This window comes from Etheostoma spectabile, chromosome 6 (genome assembly GCF_008692095.1).
Source record: "Etheostoma spectabile isolate EspeVRDwgs_2016 chromosome 6, UIUC_Espe_1.0, whole genome shotgun sequence".
In the NCBI taxonomy this organism is placed as follows: Eukaryota; Metazoa; Chordata; class Actinopteri; order Perciformes; family Percidae; genus Etheostoma; species Etheostoma spectabile.
Window position 1 is genome coordinate 11,273,282 of NC_045738.1, and position 21,330 is coordinate 11,294,611.

The 21,330-nt window shown below is 39.2% G+C and overlaps 2 protein-coding genes across 3 annotated transcripts; both read left to right on the forward strand.

Moving 5' to 3' along the window:
* The first annotated feature begins 603 nt into the window (after nucleotides 1–603).
* On the forward strand, nucleotides 604–13,648 carry iffo1b (intermediate filament family orphan 1b). The gene is made up of 9 exons (XM_032518668.1): nucleotides 604–2,058; nucleotides 5,171–5,231; nucleotides 6,208–6,303; nucleotides 6,667–6,807; nucleotides 6,939–7,123; nucleotides 7,246–7,372; nucleotides 8,762–8,851; nucleotides 9,391–9,521; nucleotides 10,568–13,648. The coding sequence occupies exons 1-9, from the start codon at nucleotides 1,085–1,087 to the stop codon at nucleotides 10,662–10,664; spliced, it is 1,902 nt and encodes a 633-aa protein (XP_032374559.1). The 5' UTR covers nucleotides 604–1,084; the 3' UTR covers nucleotides 10,665–13,648.
* A 1,063-nt stretch (nucleotides 13,649–14,711) lies between these two features.
* Nucleotides 14,712–21,205, forward strand: si:dkey-260g12.1 (tumor necrosis factor receptor superfamily member 5). Of its 2 annotated transcripts, none has more exons than XM_032518780.1 (11): nucleotides 14,712–14,971; nucleotides 15,134–15,203; nucleotides 15,385–15,454; nucleotides 15,845–15,955; nucleotides 16,135–16,278; nucleotides 18,611–18,707; nucleotides 18,960–19,012; nucleotides 19,726–19,842; nucleotides 20,096–20,118; nucleotides 20,221–20,326; nucleotides 20,544–21,205. In XM_032518780.1, exons 2-11 carry the CDS (start codon nucleotides 15,135–15,137, stop codon nucleotides 20,813–20,815), a joined length of 1,062 nt encoding a protein of 353 aa, XP_032374671.1. In that variant the 5' UTR covers nucleotides 14,712–14,971; nucleotide 15,134; the 3' UTR covers nucleotides 20,816–21,205. The 2 variants fall into 2 exon arrangements, with proteins under 2 accessions (XP_032374671.1, XP_032374672.1); XM_032518781.1 differs by having other exon boundaries at nucleotides 14,713–14,971; nucleotides 15,385–15,442.
* The last annotated feature ends 125 nt before the right edge of the window (nucleotides 21,206–21,330 follow it).

Genomic DNA, 21,330 nt, shown 5'->3' on the forward strand with positions numbered 1-21,330 from the left:
AGTAAGGAACATGAGAACGTTTACACTGTTTTTTGGGAAAATAGTGCATGTTTAGATTTTTTCAGGGTCATGTTTTAAGTCTCTGTTTCTTCTCTTCTCTTTAAGGGAGCTTCAGTACTGGCAGACCTGGAAGAGGAAAAGGAGCCACCCCATATCCTTTTCTGTGGAAAGAGAACAACCGAGAGAACAGGAGTGGAGGAGGAGGAAAAGACTCCTGGGCAAATAACTCAGTTGGGTCTGATGCATTGCAGCATGGCAGCATCAGTAGACAGATAGATAGATAGATAGATAGATAGATAGATAGATAGATAGATAGATAGATAGATAGATAGATAGATAGATAGATAGATAGATAGATAGATAGATAGATAGATAGATAGATAGATAGATAGAAAAAATGAGTCTTGTAAAGTTTACATATTCTTGGTCTATCTAGCCAAAATAAATGTATGAGGGTATGGGTATTCTTCTTGTTCTTCTTCTTATTTTAGCATTCATGTAGACTACCTGTGGCTCCTAGTTTGATCCAAATCCAAACAATAAGTATCCTATCTCGAACAAAAGGGGTCTTGTTAAGTGTTGTGTTCCACAGAAAACCAACAGATAATGGAGCGCCACTCTACTCTAGTGTTTACGGTATCCGTGCTATAATGCTCTTCCAATCCCGCAGCACTTGCTCCTGCCTGCGGTCACATCTTACTGCCAGAACTTCAGTGACGCGGTTACACTGGATTTCTGTTATTCATTCACGCTCTGCGTCCTTTTCTTCGTTTAATTACGTTTATTTTGCTAAACATCTCTTACAGAGAGGTGCCGTATTTTGTATCCTTGCTCGCAGCCAATTTTTTAGCCGTTTTTTTTATGTTTTGTTGCGTGCGGTAGAAAGCACGGATCATCAGCCGGCATTAAGACCTCAGCTTTAAGGATACGATTCTTATTTAGAAACGGTTAGCTAGGCCAATTATCTGGTGGATAGGCTACTGGCGGTTTGTGCACACGTCTTTATACGCTTTACAGCTAGGGTAGCCTACTTATTATTTATCCGTTTTATTCTGTTGTAGCAAGACAATTCCCGTCCGTGTTCATGCCAGATCTGCAGCGCTTTAGTTTTCCATACCATAGCATGAATCCTTTGTTGGGTGCCAACACGCATCTCCAACAGCATCAGAGTCAAGCTCCCGGACACCCGGACTCTCCTTCAGGCCTCCTGTCAGACACCGTTTTCGGTGGACCGGACCCGACGTCCTTTTTTCTGGGTGAGCAGCACGGGCAGGGGCCTGATCATCCGGGGCCTGACTTCCCCGCATCCTCACAGACTTCACTTTACCTCCACCATAACCACAGTCACTACCAGCACCTCGCTGTGCCACATCCTCCCGCAGCCATGGCTCTCAGAAACGACTTGGGATCCAACATCAGCGTCCTCAAAACTCTCAATCTGAGGTTCAGATGCTTTTTGGCAAAGGTACACGAATTAGAGCGCAGGAATAAGATTTTAGAGAAGCAGTTGCAACAGGCGCTGGATGACAACAACTGCTGTCAAGGTGGATGCGGTAAGGGCAGGGGGCACACCCAGGAGGCAGGTGTACAGACCGGATTTATCGAGACCATCCCGCTCAGGCCCGGATCCCTCCCCTTCCACAACACCAACAACTCAGCCAGGAGGCCTACAACACTGTTCACACCACCTCTCACAACAGCATCCGCAGAAAACTCCAGTTCAACCCAAACAAATGCCACTTGTAACCCAGCCATCACCATCAGCCAGGCCTCTCCCTGTGTGGACTCCCCTGGCTCTGGCTCTAAAGGTTTGGCCAGCACCAGCGCAGGTCCGGGGAGCTCCACCAATCCCCCTCCACGGTTCCTCCCAGGCACCATCTGGTCCTACAACCACACCCGCAAGTTTGGCCCTGGCGCGGAGCGTCTGACCAGCCCAGGAGTGTCCTGGGTGCACCCTGACGGAGTCGGGGTCCAGATTGACACCATCACCCCTGAGATAAGAGCCTTGTATAATGTGCTTGCCAAAGTGAAGAGGGAGAGAGATGAGTATAAACGCAGGTAAACAGAGTGAAACCCTTTTAGTGCACTTGTAGGCCCTTTAGGGGCATTTCTACTGAGTTTGAGCTGTACTTTAGTTTTCTTAAGTGTGTGTAATGCTTTGGAGCAGTGAGCAGAGCTGTAAAGCAGCTGCAGACCAGCTGTCTCCAACATGCAGAGTCAGCACAAACCCGCTCCATCCATCACCGCCAGTCTGACCCTGCACCCACTTCATATCTGACCACAGAGACAGGTGCTGCTGCTAGGTATACACCCAACAAATAAACACACTACAAGCTAAATATAAAGAAGAATTAAGGTCAAAGCTTTGTAGGGATGTGTAATGATCGTCTGTTGCACAAATGTTAACTTCAGAGCTCATGAAGCTGCCCAGATGATTCAGCCATGGGTTTACAGGAATGTTAGGTACAAATCCATCCTGAAATAAAGATTGATTGTACAGTAGATTTTTATTTTATGAAACTAAACAAACCTCTGAAGATAAAAGACCGTTATGATTATGCCATCTAACGAAAAATGCTGGAGGTGGTCCTGTTAGGCCAATGTACAAAAACAAACAAAGCCATTTTACTCAGACATATGACCATATACGATTGACGTAAGCTCTACAATTTAGGTTAGATCTACAGCTGAAATGATTAGTTGATTATTTTTGTAATTTATTAATTGTTTCAGTTATTTGCTAAGCAACAAGGGCAAACAGGCTCTGGGAAATTGTGATGGGCACTTTACATAATTTTATGACATTTTATAGAAAAAACAATTAATCAAGAAAGTAATTGGCAGATTACTTGACAATGAAAATAATCATTAATTGCTGCTCTAGGATCATGTAACATCTAAAACACACACATCTGAACCCCAATATCACTCCATTTCCACTGTACCAGTTTACAATGTGTCACTTGATGACATCACCAGTTCTAATGTGGATGGTTTGATTTCCAGTTTAGAGTGACAGCTGTCTGTGTTGCAGATCACTGCAATAACACAGTGTGAACTCTCTTTTATGGTGTTTTTCTTCTTGACTTCATTGGAGAAAAACACCCACATATGTTAAAACCTAGCTTTCATTTAAAGGACAGTTTTGGATTTTGTAGTATATGTCCTGAGTGAACTACAGTAGCCCCCATGGTCCAGCACATTCATCACTGAATTCCCTCATATTATGTCCAAATGAGCAGCCATGCATTCTTCACAGAGGAGATCCTGAACACAGTATAGTGAGCTCTTTGTGAATGAGGCAGAGCAACATCAATTACGAAGATTGTGTGACATAAGACATATTTAATTGTATTTGGAGACTTGAGACTGATGATTTACTGACCTAAACACAGCCATTTTTGTTTCCCTATCAATCAAGGTTTGTGACATGCAGTACCGTTTCCCACTTAGTGTCCAAATTTGTTTCTGTTCAGCCCTCTGTCCTCTGTAAGGGGTCTGAGTTGTTTCTCAGCTTCTGTGAGCTTATTGTAGGTATCGGTTTACCTCGGGACAATAGGGCCATTACAGTAAAACTCATGGCCATTACCAATGAAGTCAAATATTTATATTTACAGTACATTTAAAAGATTGAATTTATGAATAAAATGTCTGTCGCGCCTTTGAGTCATTTATTCATTTAATTCTTAAAGCTTCTCGTGCATTTTGCTTTTCTTTCAACTTTGGTTTTACCCTTCTCTGGCTCTTTTGTCCATTCATATTTGCTTTTTAATTCAAGGACAACCTCACTTTCTCCCCCTTCCTCCCCCTTTACCTTTCATCAGTCCCTGCCCCCATGCCCCCCCACTCTGTCCACCATACTTTCATGTTCTGTTTCTCACATAAACCTCAGGCAATGTCACATACTGAACACTTCCTCTTCCTCTTTCATGCTCTCTACCTCTCTTCTCTCCCATTGCGCATCCCCCTTTCCACACTCCACACAGTATCTGCAATGCAGCATGCACTGCAAGCTGTAACTGTTGGATTGGGGCTTGGCTTGCAGAAGGAAGCACTTTTCGGCTTTCTGTTTGCTCTCACCTTACTGATCAAACGAGCATCCTCTACGACAACAACAACAACTCCGGTTTCATGACTCAGTTTCTTTCAGATTAAGTATTCCCAAAGGTGTCTATGTGCCGCAGCATTCTGCATTTAAAACAGCATTTATAGAAGAGGCTACAGACACTGCAGTCTGTTGATTTCCCCTGTGTGCTGTATGAAGTCACCAAATCTCAGCTCACATACACGATCTGTGCTCAGGCTTTTAAATGTATTAAACTTTAGATTCATGGGCCTGTTGTCCAAGCTTCACCATAGTTGCACACAATTGATCAAACAAGCCATTCATCGGTGAGTGAATAAGTAAATCAATCACTCACAATTTTCCCATTTACACCTGATTGTTTCATTCAACTTGTATCCAGATTTGTATCCTAAAAGGATTTAATTAAACTGCATTTACGTTTTATTGTCAGATCTATAGGCACTCAGCGCCAGTTTCTAAATTTGACAGCCAGCCTTTTATGTTATTCCTCTTTTTGTAAACTTACTGACTTACTGACTGATTCATTCCAAAGTTGCAGTTTTATGGGAGGATTTAAATATATTTTCTTGTAAACAAACAAAAGTTATATTTACTTTCTGTGTTACTCACTGAAACATTAGTATGTCTTTGAGGTCTGACAAATGTGTTGACTGTTGCAAAGCTGATAGCATTTTAGATCCAGCATTGCCTATATCCATGTTTACCTCACTTGCTGTCTTCTTTGTCTTTAGTGTCACATTGCTGCATATCTTGCATGTTACTGCCAACTGTAGATCAGCATCATGAATCCTGGACAGTAATGTCATGTGATACAGTATATGTTGTTGTCACAAAGTAGTGGTTTGGCTAGACAGATGCACTTAAAGTTGTACACCATCTAACTAGAATGTATTTCAGCCCTATTGACTTTTCAACCTCCTGAAATACTTCTGTCATGGATCCCTTCTTACCTGCCTTTCTAAGTGAGTCTGGAAGATGCATAAATGGATCCTGTGCACTTGTGAATTCAATGGTCTGTATATTCCATGTCTGTTTACATTACAAGTCACTAAAATATTGTTTTCCTATATCTGTGTCTCTAAGATGGGAAGAAGAATACACTATGAGGATGGATCTGCAACAGAAAATTGGGGACCTACAAGAGGTAACGTGTGAGTGTGTGTGTGTGTGTGTGTGTGTGTGGGTAGAAATGGCTGGAGACCAACAATGTAGTGTGTCTAAAGGTGTCTTTGAGTTTTTACTTCACATTTGACAGCTTTGAAGTCCGCCATCAGTCATTAAAACAACCAAAATAAGCAATGGCTTCTAAAATACCATGTACATTGTACAGTACATACAGTTTGTTTTCCTGAACTGTCAACAATAGTCATAGTTTTAGTGGTTAAATACCTTAGATGAGACTTTTCATTAAACGGATGACATCAGAAAAACTGAGTTAGTTTAAATACAGAGTATACTGCAGCCGGTGCAATGATCAGCATTAAGCTCTCACTATGCTGCCAAACAGAGCTTTGTTATTTTTTATCAAACTGTCACCTGCTGTCAGGTTACCATATTGTGTTTCCATGCAGCTGTGTGTTGATTTCCTGTGGGTGTGTGTGGTGTTGTGTGTGTGTGTGTGTGTGTGTGTGTGTGTGTGTGTGGTGTGTGTGTGTGTGGTGTGGGGTGTGTGTGTGTGTGTGTGTGTGTGTGTGTGTGTGTGTGTGTGTGTGTGTGTGTGTGTGTGTGTGGTTGGATGTGTGCATATGTATTTTTGAGTTTAATCACACTGATGCAATTACCAGGAATCTGTACCTGACCCAGTTTAGCAGGCAGCATCAACAGGAGACCACATGCAGTAAAACACCTTTAGACTGAAAAGGGTCCTGACCAATATTGTAGCACATGATGAATAAGTCAACAAGGAGAAGTAATAATTACAATGCCATCAAACACATCTAGAGCTTGCCAGAGGAGACAATGCATTTAAGATTTACAATGTTTTTGTGCACTTTTGCTTTTGTTTTGTTACTGTACTCTGCTTGCATAATGTCACCTGTAGTTTCCAGTAAAGAGATGTGGAAAGACATGTGGGTGTGGGTGTGTGTGTGTTCTTTATGTTTCTTCCTTCATGTGTGCAGGACCTGCAGGAGAGTGAAGGCTGTCAGGACGAACTGGCACTCAGAGTTCAGCAGTTAAAGGCAGAGCTGGTTCTCTTCAAAGGCCTCATGAGCAATGTGAGCACAGTACAACCCATTACAGTCACATTCCAGTCATACGTTCTCATAGCTATGCCCATTAGCAGTAATCATAATGTCTCTCAGCTTTTCACTTTGGCATCCAACTCTTACCCTCTTAAAACATTCAAAAGTTGTAACTATAGCTTGAGTGTTACTTGTGTAACAAAGCTCTGACTCCTTAGCATTTTCAGTGTCATTGGACCAATTACTGATACTTTATCGATGAGTAATAAGCACAGTCCACTAAATCTTTTACATTTATTTACAGCGGTGATTTATTCAATGCAGCAGTAGAGAAACACTTTTCTAGTTAGTTTCTCTTCCCTCTGTCTTAAATGGTTCCTTCCATCCTCTCTGTAGAACTTCACAGATTTGGACAGTAAGATCCAGGAGAAAGCCATGAAGGTGGACATGGACATCTGCCGCAGGATTGACATCACCGCTCGTCTCTGTGACGTAGCTCAGCAGAGGAACTGTGAAGATGTGATCCAGATGTACCAGGTACCAGGACTAAATCTGACCTGTTAATGTTAGCTGTAATTGTTCCACGTGTAATCAAATCCACAGAGTTTCTTCCTGTGGTACTTTTTATATTGATCGTGGTTGTCGGACTCTTGATTATGTCCCTGCAGGTTCCTAACAACCAATCATCCCTAAACTGCCGCCGGAAACATACTCCTTTGTCCTTTAACGGAAGCGAGTGTGACGAACCTGTCAGCACCTCTGAAAGCGATGGGGGCGGGGTCAAAGACGAAGAGCACTGTGGCTCATCAGCTAATCAAATCAATGAGGAGATGCAGAGGATGCTGAACCAACTGTGAGTGGTCTGACTTTGAAACATGATGAGTATATTGCCACTGTCTTTCAGTTTTGCACTTCCACTAATTCATTTTCAATATGTGTGTATGTACGTGTTTGCATGTATATGTTTTATTTTAGTCGTGAATGTGAGTTTGAGGATGATTGCGACAGTCTGGCCTGGGAGGAGACTGAAGAGACGCTGCTTCTTTGGGAGGACTTCCCAGGATGCACTCTGCCTTCTGACCCCACCCACCCACCAGGAGAGGTATTTTGGGGTTGCGTGACTCCTTTCAATGAGATCTCTGAGTTGTGATCACAATCATATCATATCTACTTAGGGTTATGTTTGGTATACAGGTGCCAGGTTATTTTATAAACGGACATTTCAACCTCTCCGTTTTCAAAAATAACAACAGCTGTCCGTTTTCAGAAAAGTGTTTGTTTACACGTACCCGGATGTATGGTGTATATATGTCGTCAAGAGCATGGCAAACCTGTAGGTTGCAGTGTAACGACAAGCTCAAGCCCACATTAGCCAATCAACATCCCGAAAATAGCAACAACAGCAACGAATCCCTTCCTCTCTCTTCACTTCCTCACTTCCTTGGCTGCCTAAACCTCCGTTTGTCTCAGTTTACATGCAAACGTGCAAACAAAGTTTTCCAATATCACTGCTTCGGCCAGAGTTTTTAGTAAGAATTTTTTTCAGAGGCAAATTCTCCGTTTGCGTGTAAACTAAGGGCACAAACGAATGGGAAATGTCTCCATTTTTCAAAATAACATGTACGTCTAAACAGGGTATTAGACGTATACAGCTGTTAGAATGTATATATATATATATATATATATATATATATATATATATATATAAAAACACACTGGTATTGGCATCAACAAGGAAAAAATGGTATTGGAACCTCTAACTTAGATAAAACATTCATTTCTGATGTTCAGATGCAGTAAATTTCTCATTCAGTCGTTTTAAAAAAATCTCTCTGTGCGCTGGTCACTAAGAAAGTAGAATTTGCGCGTGTTTAGGATCTGCAACTTTTTACACTTGTAATCCTTCAGACAGCTGTATGCATTGATATTGCTGGCTTAGATTTCAAGAAGCTTTTAACGTTCTGATGTGGAGTTGATGTGCAGAGCAGCACCATGATATGTTGGTCAATACAGTTTTGTCTCAGGTGATGACACTGACCTTCACTGTTTTACAGTGGCAGGGCCAATTTAGGACAAAAGACTTCCCACACACACACACACACACACACCACACACACACACACACACACACACACACACACACACAACACACACACACCACACACACACACACACACACAGAGACACAGACACAGACACAGACAGATGCAATGTCTGGCTTGTATTGGTGTACAGTATGTTTGTTTCCAAGAAGTGCATGTAGGTATTTGTTTTCATTTACCGGCTGTGCTGTATTTGAACAAACTGCTCTCCCTTTGAAGGGAGGAGCTGCATTAGTCATTGAAATGTGAGCATATGGGAAGATAAAACCAACTGTGCTTTAATTGTTGTGTAACCTCACTTAGTGTCTGATTGTGTGATTAGCACACAAACACAAATCTGGACCACAAACATACTCAAAATCTCTCTCTTCTCTCTTTGTCACAACTAGGAAGACTGTCTGGAAAAGGTGATTAATGACACAGAATGTCTTTTCAAGTCCCGAGAGAAGGAATACCAAGAGACAATTGACCAGATTGAGGTCAGACACTGCACATTCTGTATTTTTCCTATATTATATACAGTATATTATATAATATTTTATATATGTTACAATTTCCCTACTCATATATAGTATGTTGCCTGTTTTTCCTTTACTTATTATTATTATTTTCATTGTGCCCTGAGAGCACAATACCACAACATGTTGTGCCACATTTTGTTGCAAATCATTTACATAATGACTAAGCAATAAGTGATACAAAGTTTTTTTATTTCTGATATGGCCATCTTTTATTGCTGCTTTGATAAATTCCTCAGTCCAGGCTCAAGAGTCCCTTAATGTATTTGTTCTTCCTTTTGGTTGTTAAATTGTATCGTTTCTTTTTTAATCTTGCACATGTGCAATCAAACATCTCTTAAAATGATTTTTTCTTCACTTTGACATGACCTTAAAGGCATAAAGCCATTATGAAACAACAGTAATTTTCCCTGCATGTAGGTTTTGCAGAAGTAAACTCAACATACATGCGCTTGTACGTTAAACTTTTGTAATATGTCTGCATGTTTTTCTGACTTCAGCTGGACCTGGCCACAGCTAAGAGTGACATGAACCGACACCTCCACGAGTACATGGAGATGTGCTCGATGAAGAGAGGCCTGGATGTTCAGATGGAGACCTGCAGAAGACTTATCACACAGAGTGGAGACCGGTAATAAACAATCACACTGGCTCTCAGTCTATATTATCTGTCGCTTTATTTTACCGGTCACTTTGCTTTAAGTCCCTTAATAACAATACTTTTTTTTTTTTTTTTTAATCTGTTTATTAATCCCCAATGGGGAAATTACAATTTACACTCTGTGTCCACACATGTTAGTAGTCACACACAGTCACATTACAACAGTATACAAACATTTAATAAATGGCCTGCAACACAATATAATGTACACAGCCATAAGAGTATTTTCAGTGTTTATTAGTATTTGTCAAAAATTAAAACTTCACCTCTGAAGACATATTTTATGTAATTACAACTGTGTTTCTGTCTTTTCATACACCAGCCTCCATGTATGGGTGCCCACATGAGGATTTATAGTTGTTATAACAAACACATCAATATGCAACAATAAACCATTTAGTAAATGTTCAGTGTTTATAAATGCATAGTCTCACTTTGCCGGACCTTCCTCCACCGAGGCGCTCCCGAATAGGGAATTCCATTGGCAACGGAGCAATCCCGAAAGTGGAAAGTAGAGCACATAGACTAATAAGTGATAAATAGGGGGACTTAAAATAAAGTGTGATTTGGTACTTATGGGTTAAGGTGTATATATATTATAGGTCAAACACAGACAATGAAACTGTTATTTCAGTCTAGTTACTTGGGTTGAGTGTATTGACAGTTGTTGATTTTCAGAGGAATTTCCTTAAAAGAATTGCTCCATTTAAACCCCTGAAAGTTTGAATGTATCACTGACAGCTATATTCTTCATGTATGTTGAATTGTATGTTTCCCTATGAACAAACTTAAAACCTTAGCATGTTCAGCTGACCTTCTGCGCACTGAATAAGACAATAGTTTGTCAGCAAATTAAATACATCCCCAGAAACCTTCCTTAGAATTGATGTTTTTTTATCACAAAATTGTGAAAAATAGGGATTTTCTTTTTCCAATACCACATCAAAAAATAAATGAAAGTGACACATGAAGAATATATTTCTTCATGTTCCAGCATGTGTTTCTGTTTCTTACAGTGACTCTGCGGCGCCTACGTCTGCTGAGGACGGTGACCAGAGAGAAAACGGCAGGTCTTCGTCCTCTCCGCCTTCCTCCAGTGCTGGGAGATCTTGACACTTCCTCACTCCGGCAGTAACAGGGGCTGTGGTCACGTAACCTTCACTGCATCCAGCTACAGTACTACACGGACGCAATACACACCTGTAACTATGGCAACACCATGTTTACATATGAACCTCTTTTATTTACGGAGTCATATTGTAAATTCCTCCTGCTGTCCATACAAGTCAACTTTGGTTTGACGAGACCTTAGCACTGAAACTGAACTGGACACTGAAACTATGATTGAATAGCAGAGCTGGATTGTTGTCATTACTACTTCATGCAGACAGGTCATTGCCCTGCAGAGAGGAGAGGTGGGACCTTGTCATCTTGTGTTTGACAGCAGTAATCAAGAAAATTAATCTAATAATGGATTGTCCTGTTAAGATTCAGAAAGTTGAGTATCCTGAATTTATTTTAAGTAAAGGGGCTGATGTTCTTGCAGTGCAGGGCAGTATACTACAGGAAAGCATAGCATGACTTATTCAATCCAGACACAGTAAAAACACTTGATAACCCAGGCATCTGATGCTAATCAAGAATATACATGTTGTAGGGTTACTTCATAGAGTCCACTCCACACATATTTACAGTCTTGTAATTACGTTCTTTCGCTAAACAAACAAAACGCACAGGGAGCAGAATTAGTCAGTTTGATATTGATAATGATCAGTCTTTAAAGCCTAATAAGATGTCATGATTCAGCATTCTACTGCCTTACAGCTACAGACTCACAACTTGCTTTCCAGAGGCAAAGCAAACATGAAGTTACAAATAAATCATATATCCATGCTTTATTTAGCAAACATAATAATGAATTAAGAAAAAGAAATTAAAATTTTTGTTTTATTGGGAGGAATCCACCTTGAAACATTGTTACCATGTTACCCAATGATGATGTTCTTTGGATTTCTTGGCTCTCCGAGAGGGAACTGTTACATTAAATCTACAAATAAACATTTCATAACGTCACAACATTTTAATATTTTAACTACGCTTTAACAAGGGGTTGCACTTTGGTGTCAGGCTTAGGAAGAGCAGACAACACCACACTAACATTGCAACCCTCATATACAAATAAAATTGATCCTAGAATAGCCACCATCATCAATTTGCTAGTGGGAATTGTTAAAAATTAATTTCGAAAATATCTAACTAGAGCACAGACAAGGTAATTTACAACAATTCAGCCATCTGAAAAGCATTGAACATCGCAGACAAAACTGTTAACGGTGCTTAATAAGAAACCATAGAGAAGAATGTCTGTCAGTGTCAGAGGGAGTCAGTGTTGGCTCTTTGTTTTGCTCTCTGCCAATAAAAGTACCGTGTGATGAAGTGCACTGACACCCAAGTGTCATGTAGCTGTCGGTAATTAGTTTCATTTTCAGCAGTAATGCTTAGATCAGAGTCAGGCCCTTTATTTTTCAAGCAGAGCTGCATGTTTGAGCAGAATAACTTTAAAAGGAGAACGTAATAATGTAAGTTAGCTGTTGAGTGCCAAAATAAAATGGTCAGATTGTAAATAAACAGGTAATTTCTGTAAAAACAAAACAAAAAAAACAGTGTCTAGATATGGCTGCCAAAGCTATTTCACCAGGGTGCTTGATGTATAAAATAAACCTGTTTTTGAGCCTGTTTGCACAAAAGAAGAGCAAAGCAAAAATGTATATAAAACAATTAGCACTATTGTAAAACATAGAACATACAAATGTTGACACACTGGAAAAAGAAAACTATATTTCTTCCATTGATATTGCCTCATTTTCATATGTTGAAGGTGGGGTACTAGAAATTTAAACACAAACACATACCTCATTTTAACTTCATTTGTGTTTTTCAGGGCACATTTAACCATGAACTTTAACTCAGACACACTGCTAAAGTAAAACATATGTTAGCATACTGCTTGAAATCATCCCTGTCAGGGGAATGCCCCCCCCCCCCCACCCATCACTGCTCTATTATCAGACACAGTTGTTTAAATATAGTCCTGGCTGTAGTGTCTTCTGTGTGGTTGTACAAGGTGAAATATTTCTTCTGCTTCTACTACGACTCACACTAAAAGACTTTGTTTTAATAATAATGATCGCTTATGTAATCTCATGCATGTGTGGCCGTTGGAATTAGCTGAATGCTAATCGCAGTGTTTCTACTACTGTTTGAACACAGAAGGAGGATGTGAGAGATGAATTGTGTGAGACATAAAACACACTATTTCCCTTTGTATAGTTTTAAGCACTGAGTGAGTCTCTATGTATGCATGTGCCAGTGTGTATGTTTTGGGGTGTTATGTCTGTACAGTGAGTGTTTTTAAAAAGACTTTTACTGGGGCAAATGTACAACATGAAGAAGAAGGAAACATAACCAGTCCAATTTGATATTGTCTCTATGTTTTGCATTTGAGACTAAGCTGTCTTTTTGACAGAAATCACCTCAAAATTGTAAATATTCAAATGAAAATGGAGTTCTTTTTTCCATTGGTACTTTTTCTTTATGAGTGTATGTGGTTGCCAAACAAAGTCAATTTAAAAATAACTCAAGTTAAAAACAAAACAAAGCGGAACTTCTGAAACGCAAATGCTTTAGCAAATTGACCGTAAGATGGCTTTGATAATATATGTGTAAAGGAAATATAGCTTTGAATATATACCTTTGTTCAAAGAGTGCAAATGAAGAATGTCCACAGTCACACACCTGGAAAGAAACTGATTTAAGACAAAATTACCTTATTGCTCTATTTAGTTTTTAAATAGGAATGATTCCGGTTAATAAAAAAAAGAAAGAGTTTTTGACACTTCTTTACAGAAAAGACAAAATACTGAGATTCAGTTTGTGTCACAAAACAATTTGTTGATAGTGTTGTTGATCATGTACTCCAGATGTGTGACAATGCAGCTTTAAACACCAAGACAGTTATTAAGGCTAAGAAGCAACACTGCAGAGCTACAGTATGTAATGTGTCAAGAGAGACTGAAAGAATAAAAGATGTAACTGAGCAACAAGATCATGTGATTATTTGCCTTTTATGTCCACCTAAAATATAATGGTCTGTTCACCCAAATTACAAAAAAAGAAAGGGCAATTGAGTTTAGTTTTTTAGGTTAACATCATTGACTTGGAATTACATTTAAACAAATCAGCAGCAGCAACTCTTTCCAGAAACATTGTCCTGACCAGTCTACAGAAAATGTGTTGATGCTGAGATCTGTAAGGACACTGTATGGGAAAGAGATATTGATTGATGACCGGTTGATTTTTTTTATCTATTTAAATGTGAGCACAACGAATGAAACTCACCAACTTTCCATTTTAAAAGTATGTGGAGAGGTGGAGTAATATATTTACTCATGTACTATACAATAAGCACAATATTGAGGTTCTTCCATTTTACGCTGTGTACTTCTACTCCGCTGAAAATCTAAACATTTTGAAACGTGATGTCTGCCCGGGACTCATTTGTATTAGATGGTGATGTGTTGTTAACATTCACCAAAAAGATTTCCTTTCTAAACTTCTCAGATGGTTTAGTTTAAATATCTCTTGGAGGCCCAAAGACATACAATTATCTAATAATTTACACACAGAAAAAGCTAATTGGAGAATATCCCCTATAAATTATAATAATATATTATAAATTAAACATTTCTGTTTTTTGCATTTCCTATCCCATTAATCATGCCATGAAGGGGGCAGACGCCTAGGTTTGGTACCACCAGACTTAACTACCAAACTTTATAAAAAGTAGTTTAAAATAGCTCCTACAGCCAGCCACAATATAATAACATATCATTCACAGGGGCCATTTAGCTGCAGAATGACTACTTTTACTTTGATACTTGAATTATTTAGCTGATAATACTTCTGTACTTTTACTTGAAGTAGGATTTTGAATGCAGGACATTTACTTTTATCTGAGTTTTTTCCACATTAATGTTTAAGTACTTTTATTTCCTTTCAGAAATGTACCATCACTAACACTAAAGATCTGCTCTTCCATCATGACACGCTAACTGCACAGAGAACAGCCCATTGAGTTGTTCTCTGTCAGGTCTTAACATTTGCACAGAAAGCGATGAGGCTTTGATGCAGAAACGTTAGTCAGAGTGCCGACGGGTCTGCGTGTGAAAGCTGAACGTGTAAACAGGACAGCAGAACATTGGTAGAGATCAGTGGGCGGGCAAGACAGGATGTCACCAGGTAAGGAAATAGTGACACAGAGAATGGGTAGAGTGAGTGAGAGAGGACAGAGGAAGAAAGAGAGTTGCACCTTGAGGAAGGTAACAAAACAATAAGAGAACAAAAGGCGCATCATATTGAAGGTAAAGATTTATATTTTAATGTCACAGCTTATTTATGATGTGATCCCTTTTGTGGGTGAACTAAACTTTACGCAACATGCCATTTTAATGTGGTGTTTTTGTTTTTAGCTGACCACTTGATATCCAACATTTGCTTTAACATTTTCTACATTTTTTACATAGTATGGGACTCGTGCAATGTTTCGTGATTGTCTTGATGTTAACCGCACAGCTGGTGATGACTTCTCCGCTGGTAACAATGTCTTTCATCTTCACTTTAGTACCTACATAATTGCTTAATGTTACAGAAACAAGTTGGTTCTTTAGCTTTTCAGATATAAGAAATAGCTGTTAAGTGTATACAAAATTATAAACAAGTCAGGACTCTCCTGGAGTGTGGAGTTTTGTATCTAATTGTGGCAATGTGTTAACAGATAGATGGGACCCAGTATTACATCATGGGCGGCAAACAGTGTAAAATGTGCCCTGCAGGTAAGATGATGTGTAAGCATCCTCTATTAAATATCAAAATATCATATATGTATATATATATACTATTAAAATATCAAATATCATATATGTATATATATATATAATATATATATATATATTATTATAATTTTCGTCTGTGCTCATTTAGCTTTGAATCACTGTTTTTCATGAGTGAATCTGCATCGGTTCATATTTGGAAATTACTATGAAGTGTGCATATACATTTCTCTCACTGTCTTTTTAGTGTTAATATCTTTCTGTTTGTCTTGAAAAATGACGCACTCTGCACGCTGACTTTGTGCTGTATGACCACATCCTTCATTAATATGCGCAGAGTGTGCAGCGTCTGTGTGCTCTCTGTCTCATCCGGTTGTTCTCATTCGTTTCTTTCTGTTCTGTCAGGTGAGTATCAGAAGTCTTGTACTGAGTGTGAGTCCTGTCCTGCTGGAAGCTACACAACTGAGTTGAATCGTGAAGACAGCTGCCATGACTGCTACAGAGACTGCAGACCAGGTAAAGAAACTATGAGTCATTTCTACCAACTTAACAGTTTTATCCATCACTGATGATTATGATACCAGCATGACCTTTGGGTTCTATAATAAACTGAGAAAATATTAATCTCTTTTCATTTCTAGAAATTACTTTTTTCTGAGTTTTTCTAAAATTACCTTTATTTTCCACTGTGTCAGATTTTCATCTGAAGGTGGTTCAGAACTGCACCAGCACGTCCAATGTATTGTGCAACTGTGAGGATGGGTTCAAATGCGTTCAGGGGGTCACAGGTTCAAGAAACTGCAGATCCTGTGTCAAGATCCAAGAAACGACTACAACTGGTAAATACTGAGCAGTGCAGACTTCTAATTCTGTCATATTAGGCACAACCAGCAGAGGGCCTCATGATAAACCAAATAAACTTGTGATGTTCTCTTGATGACAAGAGAAGGACCAATAATGATACTGAAGGCTAAACATAAGTTGTTTACACATGTTACAGTAATAAAAGGTTGTAAAGGCTCTGATCTGAACTCTGGGGGCTCCCTTGTCAGTGAAGTGAACAGTACTGTAAGAAATATTCAGATCCTATTCTTGGTAGAGTGATACTACAATGTAAAAATTATACCATTACTACTAATATTCCTACTTAAGTAAAAAGAGACATTAGCAGGAAAATATAATCAAACATAAAAAGTAATTGTCCCTATCACAGAACCACAATCATCTTAAACATTGTTCATAAAAAATAATGAAACATTGCATATCAACAAATATACTTAAATCTATACAGTATATGATTTGACTTTTAAAAATTTTGAATGAATATTTTGCATTAGATCAGCTGTAAGGTTACATGTGGGTTGAGAAAAGTCTCTAAAACCCTTAACTTTTCCAAAACTCTTTAGATATTGTCAAAAATTGCAATCAGGCTGGAACAAGACAATCTGTTATGTTGAAGACAAGACTTTTTAAAGTATTTCTTTACTTCATTATACTTCTGCCTTCATTGTTGACAGTAGAAAGATGACAGGAAATGAGGGGAGCGAGAGATGGCAATAACATGCAACAAAGGTTCTTGGCTGAAGATGAACACGGCAGTTCATGGTCAGAGTCTTAACCTCTTGACATTGGCGATTTTAGTGCTTCAAATTAGAGTTTGCAAACTGGTCTGTTGTTGTAATTACATGTTCAAAGGGATTAATACAGGTTTAATATCTTGTGTCGCTGTTGCCAATGCTATGCACTTGTAACGCAGTCCAGGAAAGGGTTAACGGAAACATAGTTTTTTTGGCAATCGTAGTGGGTTGTGCCAGACTCCCACCTTTGACTGAGTCTTTATCTACTCTGTTACATGGAGAGCAGAAGTGCAGTTGTGTAGTTTAACGTTGGTCTGCCCCAGAGAAGAAGTTGGTAATTTCATGGCGCAGATTAGAACCCAAATTGAAACTTGAGCATCTAAAATTGCTGAATGGTAGAACATTGTGTCAAATTGGTCAATATGACTGTGACTTATGAAGTGTCAGGTTTAGTTCCATCATTGCGTTAATAGTAGTGTGTGTGTGTGTGTGTGTGTGTGTGTGTGTGTGTGTGTGTGTGGTGTGTGTGTGTGTGTGTGTGTGTATGTGTATGTGTATGTGTATGTTGTGTGTGTGTGTGTGTGGGGGGGGGGGGGGGGGGGGGTTAACACTTTTGCAAGGCACTGTATATTCTCATTAAGGGCTGAGCCCCTTAAAGGTCTGATCCTAGAACCATCCCTGCTCCTAGACCACCGGGGTGCCACTAAGATACAACCAGAGGCGCGGGAAGATATTTTCGCCAGGGGGTGCTAGGGGGGAGGGGGGAGGGGGGTCCACAGTCCATGTAGAGTCTAAAGATACTGTTACACAGGCTCTGTATTCTCTGTCTCCTTTTAAAAACTAACTCACCCCTCCCCTTCATGAAGTACAGCTGAGCTGAAGGTGCATACAAACTACATATCCCAACATAGGGCCTACTCCACACCGAACTCCAAAAAACAGTGATGAGTAAAGTGGGCCTTTTCTAAATATCTGTGTGAATGCCTGCATATAAACTAACATGTTATTTAGATGTAAATTATGTATTATTAGCAATATAATAATGTAATTTATAGTAATTTCGGTACACCAAACGTAGATTTGCGCTCTGGAGTTTGGCAGATAAAGTCTGTCATGAGAACCTGAATATCCAAATCCTCCTAAATGTCTTTGTCGACGTATATTAGTGGCATGTGTGAAAGTCTATTCTGAGTGATAGTGCTACGGAGCCAGGTTTTCCGGTGGCGGAGAGCTGAGAGAGAGCCAACAGTAGACACTAGCAAACAGAGGCATCAGCTTTTCCAGCTTGATAAAGAGCCCTCTTGTTTGTGGATGTAGAGCACCTGCAGCACCCCCACTTCCTGTGCCTATGCCAACAACAGTGACATTTTTTTCTTATTTTTATAGAAGAATGTATTATAATATAATGTAATTATAATCATAAGTAACAAGAACAGCAGTCAGTTAAATGTATTAAGACAAATTGAAAACAAAACTCCCTTCTGAAATGTAGAATGTTGTGATTTAGCAGTACAAAGAGTCTCAAAATATAAATGTTCATGTAACACTTTTTTTCTGCTTCACACTGTACTGTGATGTTTTTTTCGTTCTACAGAAGCCGCTCCTGGTTTTTCAGTCAAAGATAAACACATGCCTTCCTCAGCTTCCTCTGGACATAGCAGCACTTCCACCAATCCATGCAGATTTCCTAAGTAAGTCATGGATTTCCTTCAAAACAGTACAAAACAGTACATGATGAGTTTCTCACAGAGTGGAATTTTAAAACTTGAAATTCACATGACACCCTACATCTATGTAGATAACTCAAAATGTTCTTAGTTACAGTGTATTACATTAAGATTTTTTTAGAATTTTATATGGACCTTATAGACATTGCAGTCAGTCCTTGTTGTTGTTGGGTCAAATGTTTGAGATACTCAACACTTCACCCTTACCTCAAACAGGTGTGGCACTCAGTCAGTCCCACCGACAGGAAATGGCACACATCACAAAGGAGGTGAGTGTGAGAAGACGAGTATGAATCTAGTGATGGCAATGCCAGTCATTCCAGACTGATGTACCTCATTGGTTGTCATTACATCTTGTACAGACGTTCACAATCCCCAGAGGATGAATCCTTTTGTGTTTGGTGATCCCCTGACTTTTTCTCTAGTGCCACTTTTATACTTATACATGACATGTTGGTTTTTTAGTGAAATAGCTAGACAACTATTGGGTGGATTTGCCATTTACGTTGGTACAAATATCCATGGTGCCCAGAGGATAAATCCTACATTGGTTATTCCTTGTGTGTTTCCTGCACCAGTAGGTCAGAGATTTTATTTATACTGTATAATATCTCAACATCTATTTGATTGGCACAAACCTTTGTACAAACATTAATGATTCCCATATGATTTGAATCCTCCTGACTTTGGAAATACTCTGACTTTTCCTGTAGCACCATCATCAGCTCAAAAATTCTAATTTGTCCAATTACTCGATGACCAAATACCTGCAAGACTAATCAGCCTTGGCTGTACTTTGTGATTAGTGATAATTATCAAATGTTAGCATGCTAACAGGCTTAACTGTGTTGGTGAACCTGTTAAATATTACCTGCTTCGCATCAGCAGAATTGTCAATGTGAGTATATCAGCATTTAGCTTAAAGCACTGCTGTGCCTAAGTACAACCTCACAGAGATTTTATTGTTGTCTTTTTCACTCAGACAAGACCAGCAGTCAGCTGGTAGCCATCTTGTGTCCAGTGGTTGTTGTAGGATGTGTGGCCCTTGTGATGGTGTTTTTAGTTTGCCGCCCCGGAGATGAAACATGTTTCAAGCAAGGTGAGATGGTGTTTACATTCACGACAGGTTCAGTTTCTGGTCAATCCAGGCCTTGAACTTTATGATCACAGCACTTCTGGGAAACAATGAACAGTTTACTGAAAGCCTTTAGAAATTACTGATTAGAAATTTGTCATTTGCTTTGTAGATGGCTAGTTGCTTTGTAAATCATTTACATGTTGATTCATCATTGATGGGCATGTGTGAAGAAACTGACTTTATATTATTCATTTATTTTTTGTTTGTTTTCCAGCTATTGCAAAGTTTTGCAATGAAGTAAGTAGCTCATTTCCAAGATTCATTCTGTCATGCATCTACATATATAAGCAATCATTTCTCTTTTGCTTGCCCCACACTGACGGACATGTTCTTCTTTAGGGAGGTGGAGACGCTTCTCACAAGCCAAAGGAGTCAACTCATCAGATCCCCAGAGACTCATTCAGTGCAAAGCAGCAGCCGTCGGGCCTCTCAACAGCCAATCTGGGTACTGATGAGTAAAATGAAGACTTTCAAATGAAATACTTGACTCAGTTTGTAAAGTCATTAAGAAAATAAAGCATGTAAAAGATGCCGCTGTGTTTCTGTTATGAGTCTGCGTTTTACTTAGTTGTCCTACTCTGTAAACTATATGTTAATGTACATCTATGGGTCAATTGAAACAATCCTTTAAGCACACTCTTTGCTTGTTTTGGTCTCTGTAGGTCCAGTTCATGTCCACAATCCGGGAACGGTCATCTTTAGCTTGCTCAGTCAGTTTACAGGCCAAGTTGGCCCCACAACTGAATGTGGGAAGGCGGCCAAGAGAGTGATCAGCGAAGAAGAAGACGAGAGAGACTGTCCTGTGTTTCATCCCACATCCTCTCCCAGTATTCATCTCTCTGAGGAGGAGAGGAGCGGAGAGATTGACAGCATTTTCTTTCCCTCCCAGGAGCAGGGGAAGGACTGCCACGTGTCCAAAGAGGAAATGCTATGATGGGTCATAAAATCCCAGAAGATTTGTATTGGTGGTTACAACCCCTGACATCCAGACTGATGCTAAACACGTTTTTTAAAGAAAGGAACCGTAAAACTTTGAAACCACACGTGTGTTGGGCTGATCCATCTCCCTTTGGCAAACTGGGAAGGGACGGCAGTGCTCTCCAAAGACATTTTTATCTGCAGGTTCTTGAAAAGGTTGTAGTCAGTGCACACCAGAGACTTCAACTCGGGGAGGATGATTTTGTAAGTTATAATTTAAAATATCATGTAAATAAACTTTTATATGCTCTGCCAGCTCCCTAAAGTATTAAAACCTAAATGTTCAATGTTTTGCATAATTATTAGACATTTTGGTTTCAAAAATTCTTTATTTAAAAAAAGAAAACTATGTAGAAATGTACTGTATGTAAATTAAAAACATTCATATTTGATACGTAGAATTTGAATAAAATCTATTTATATATACACCTATAAAAGATGTGAAAGATTTGTACCATAGTACATACCACC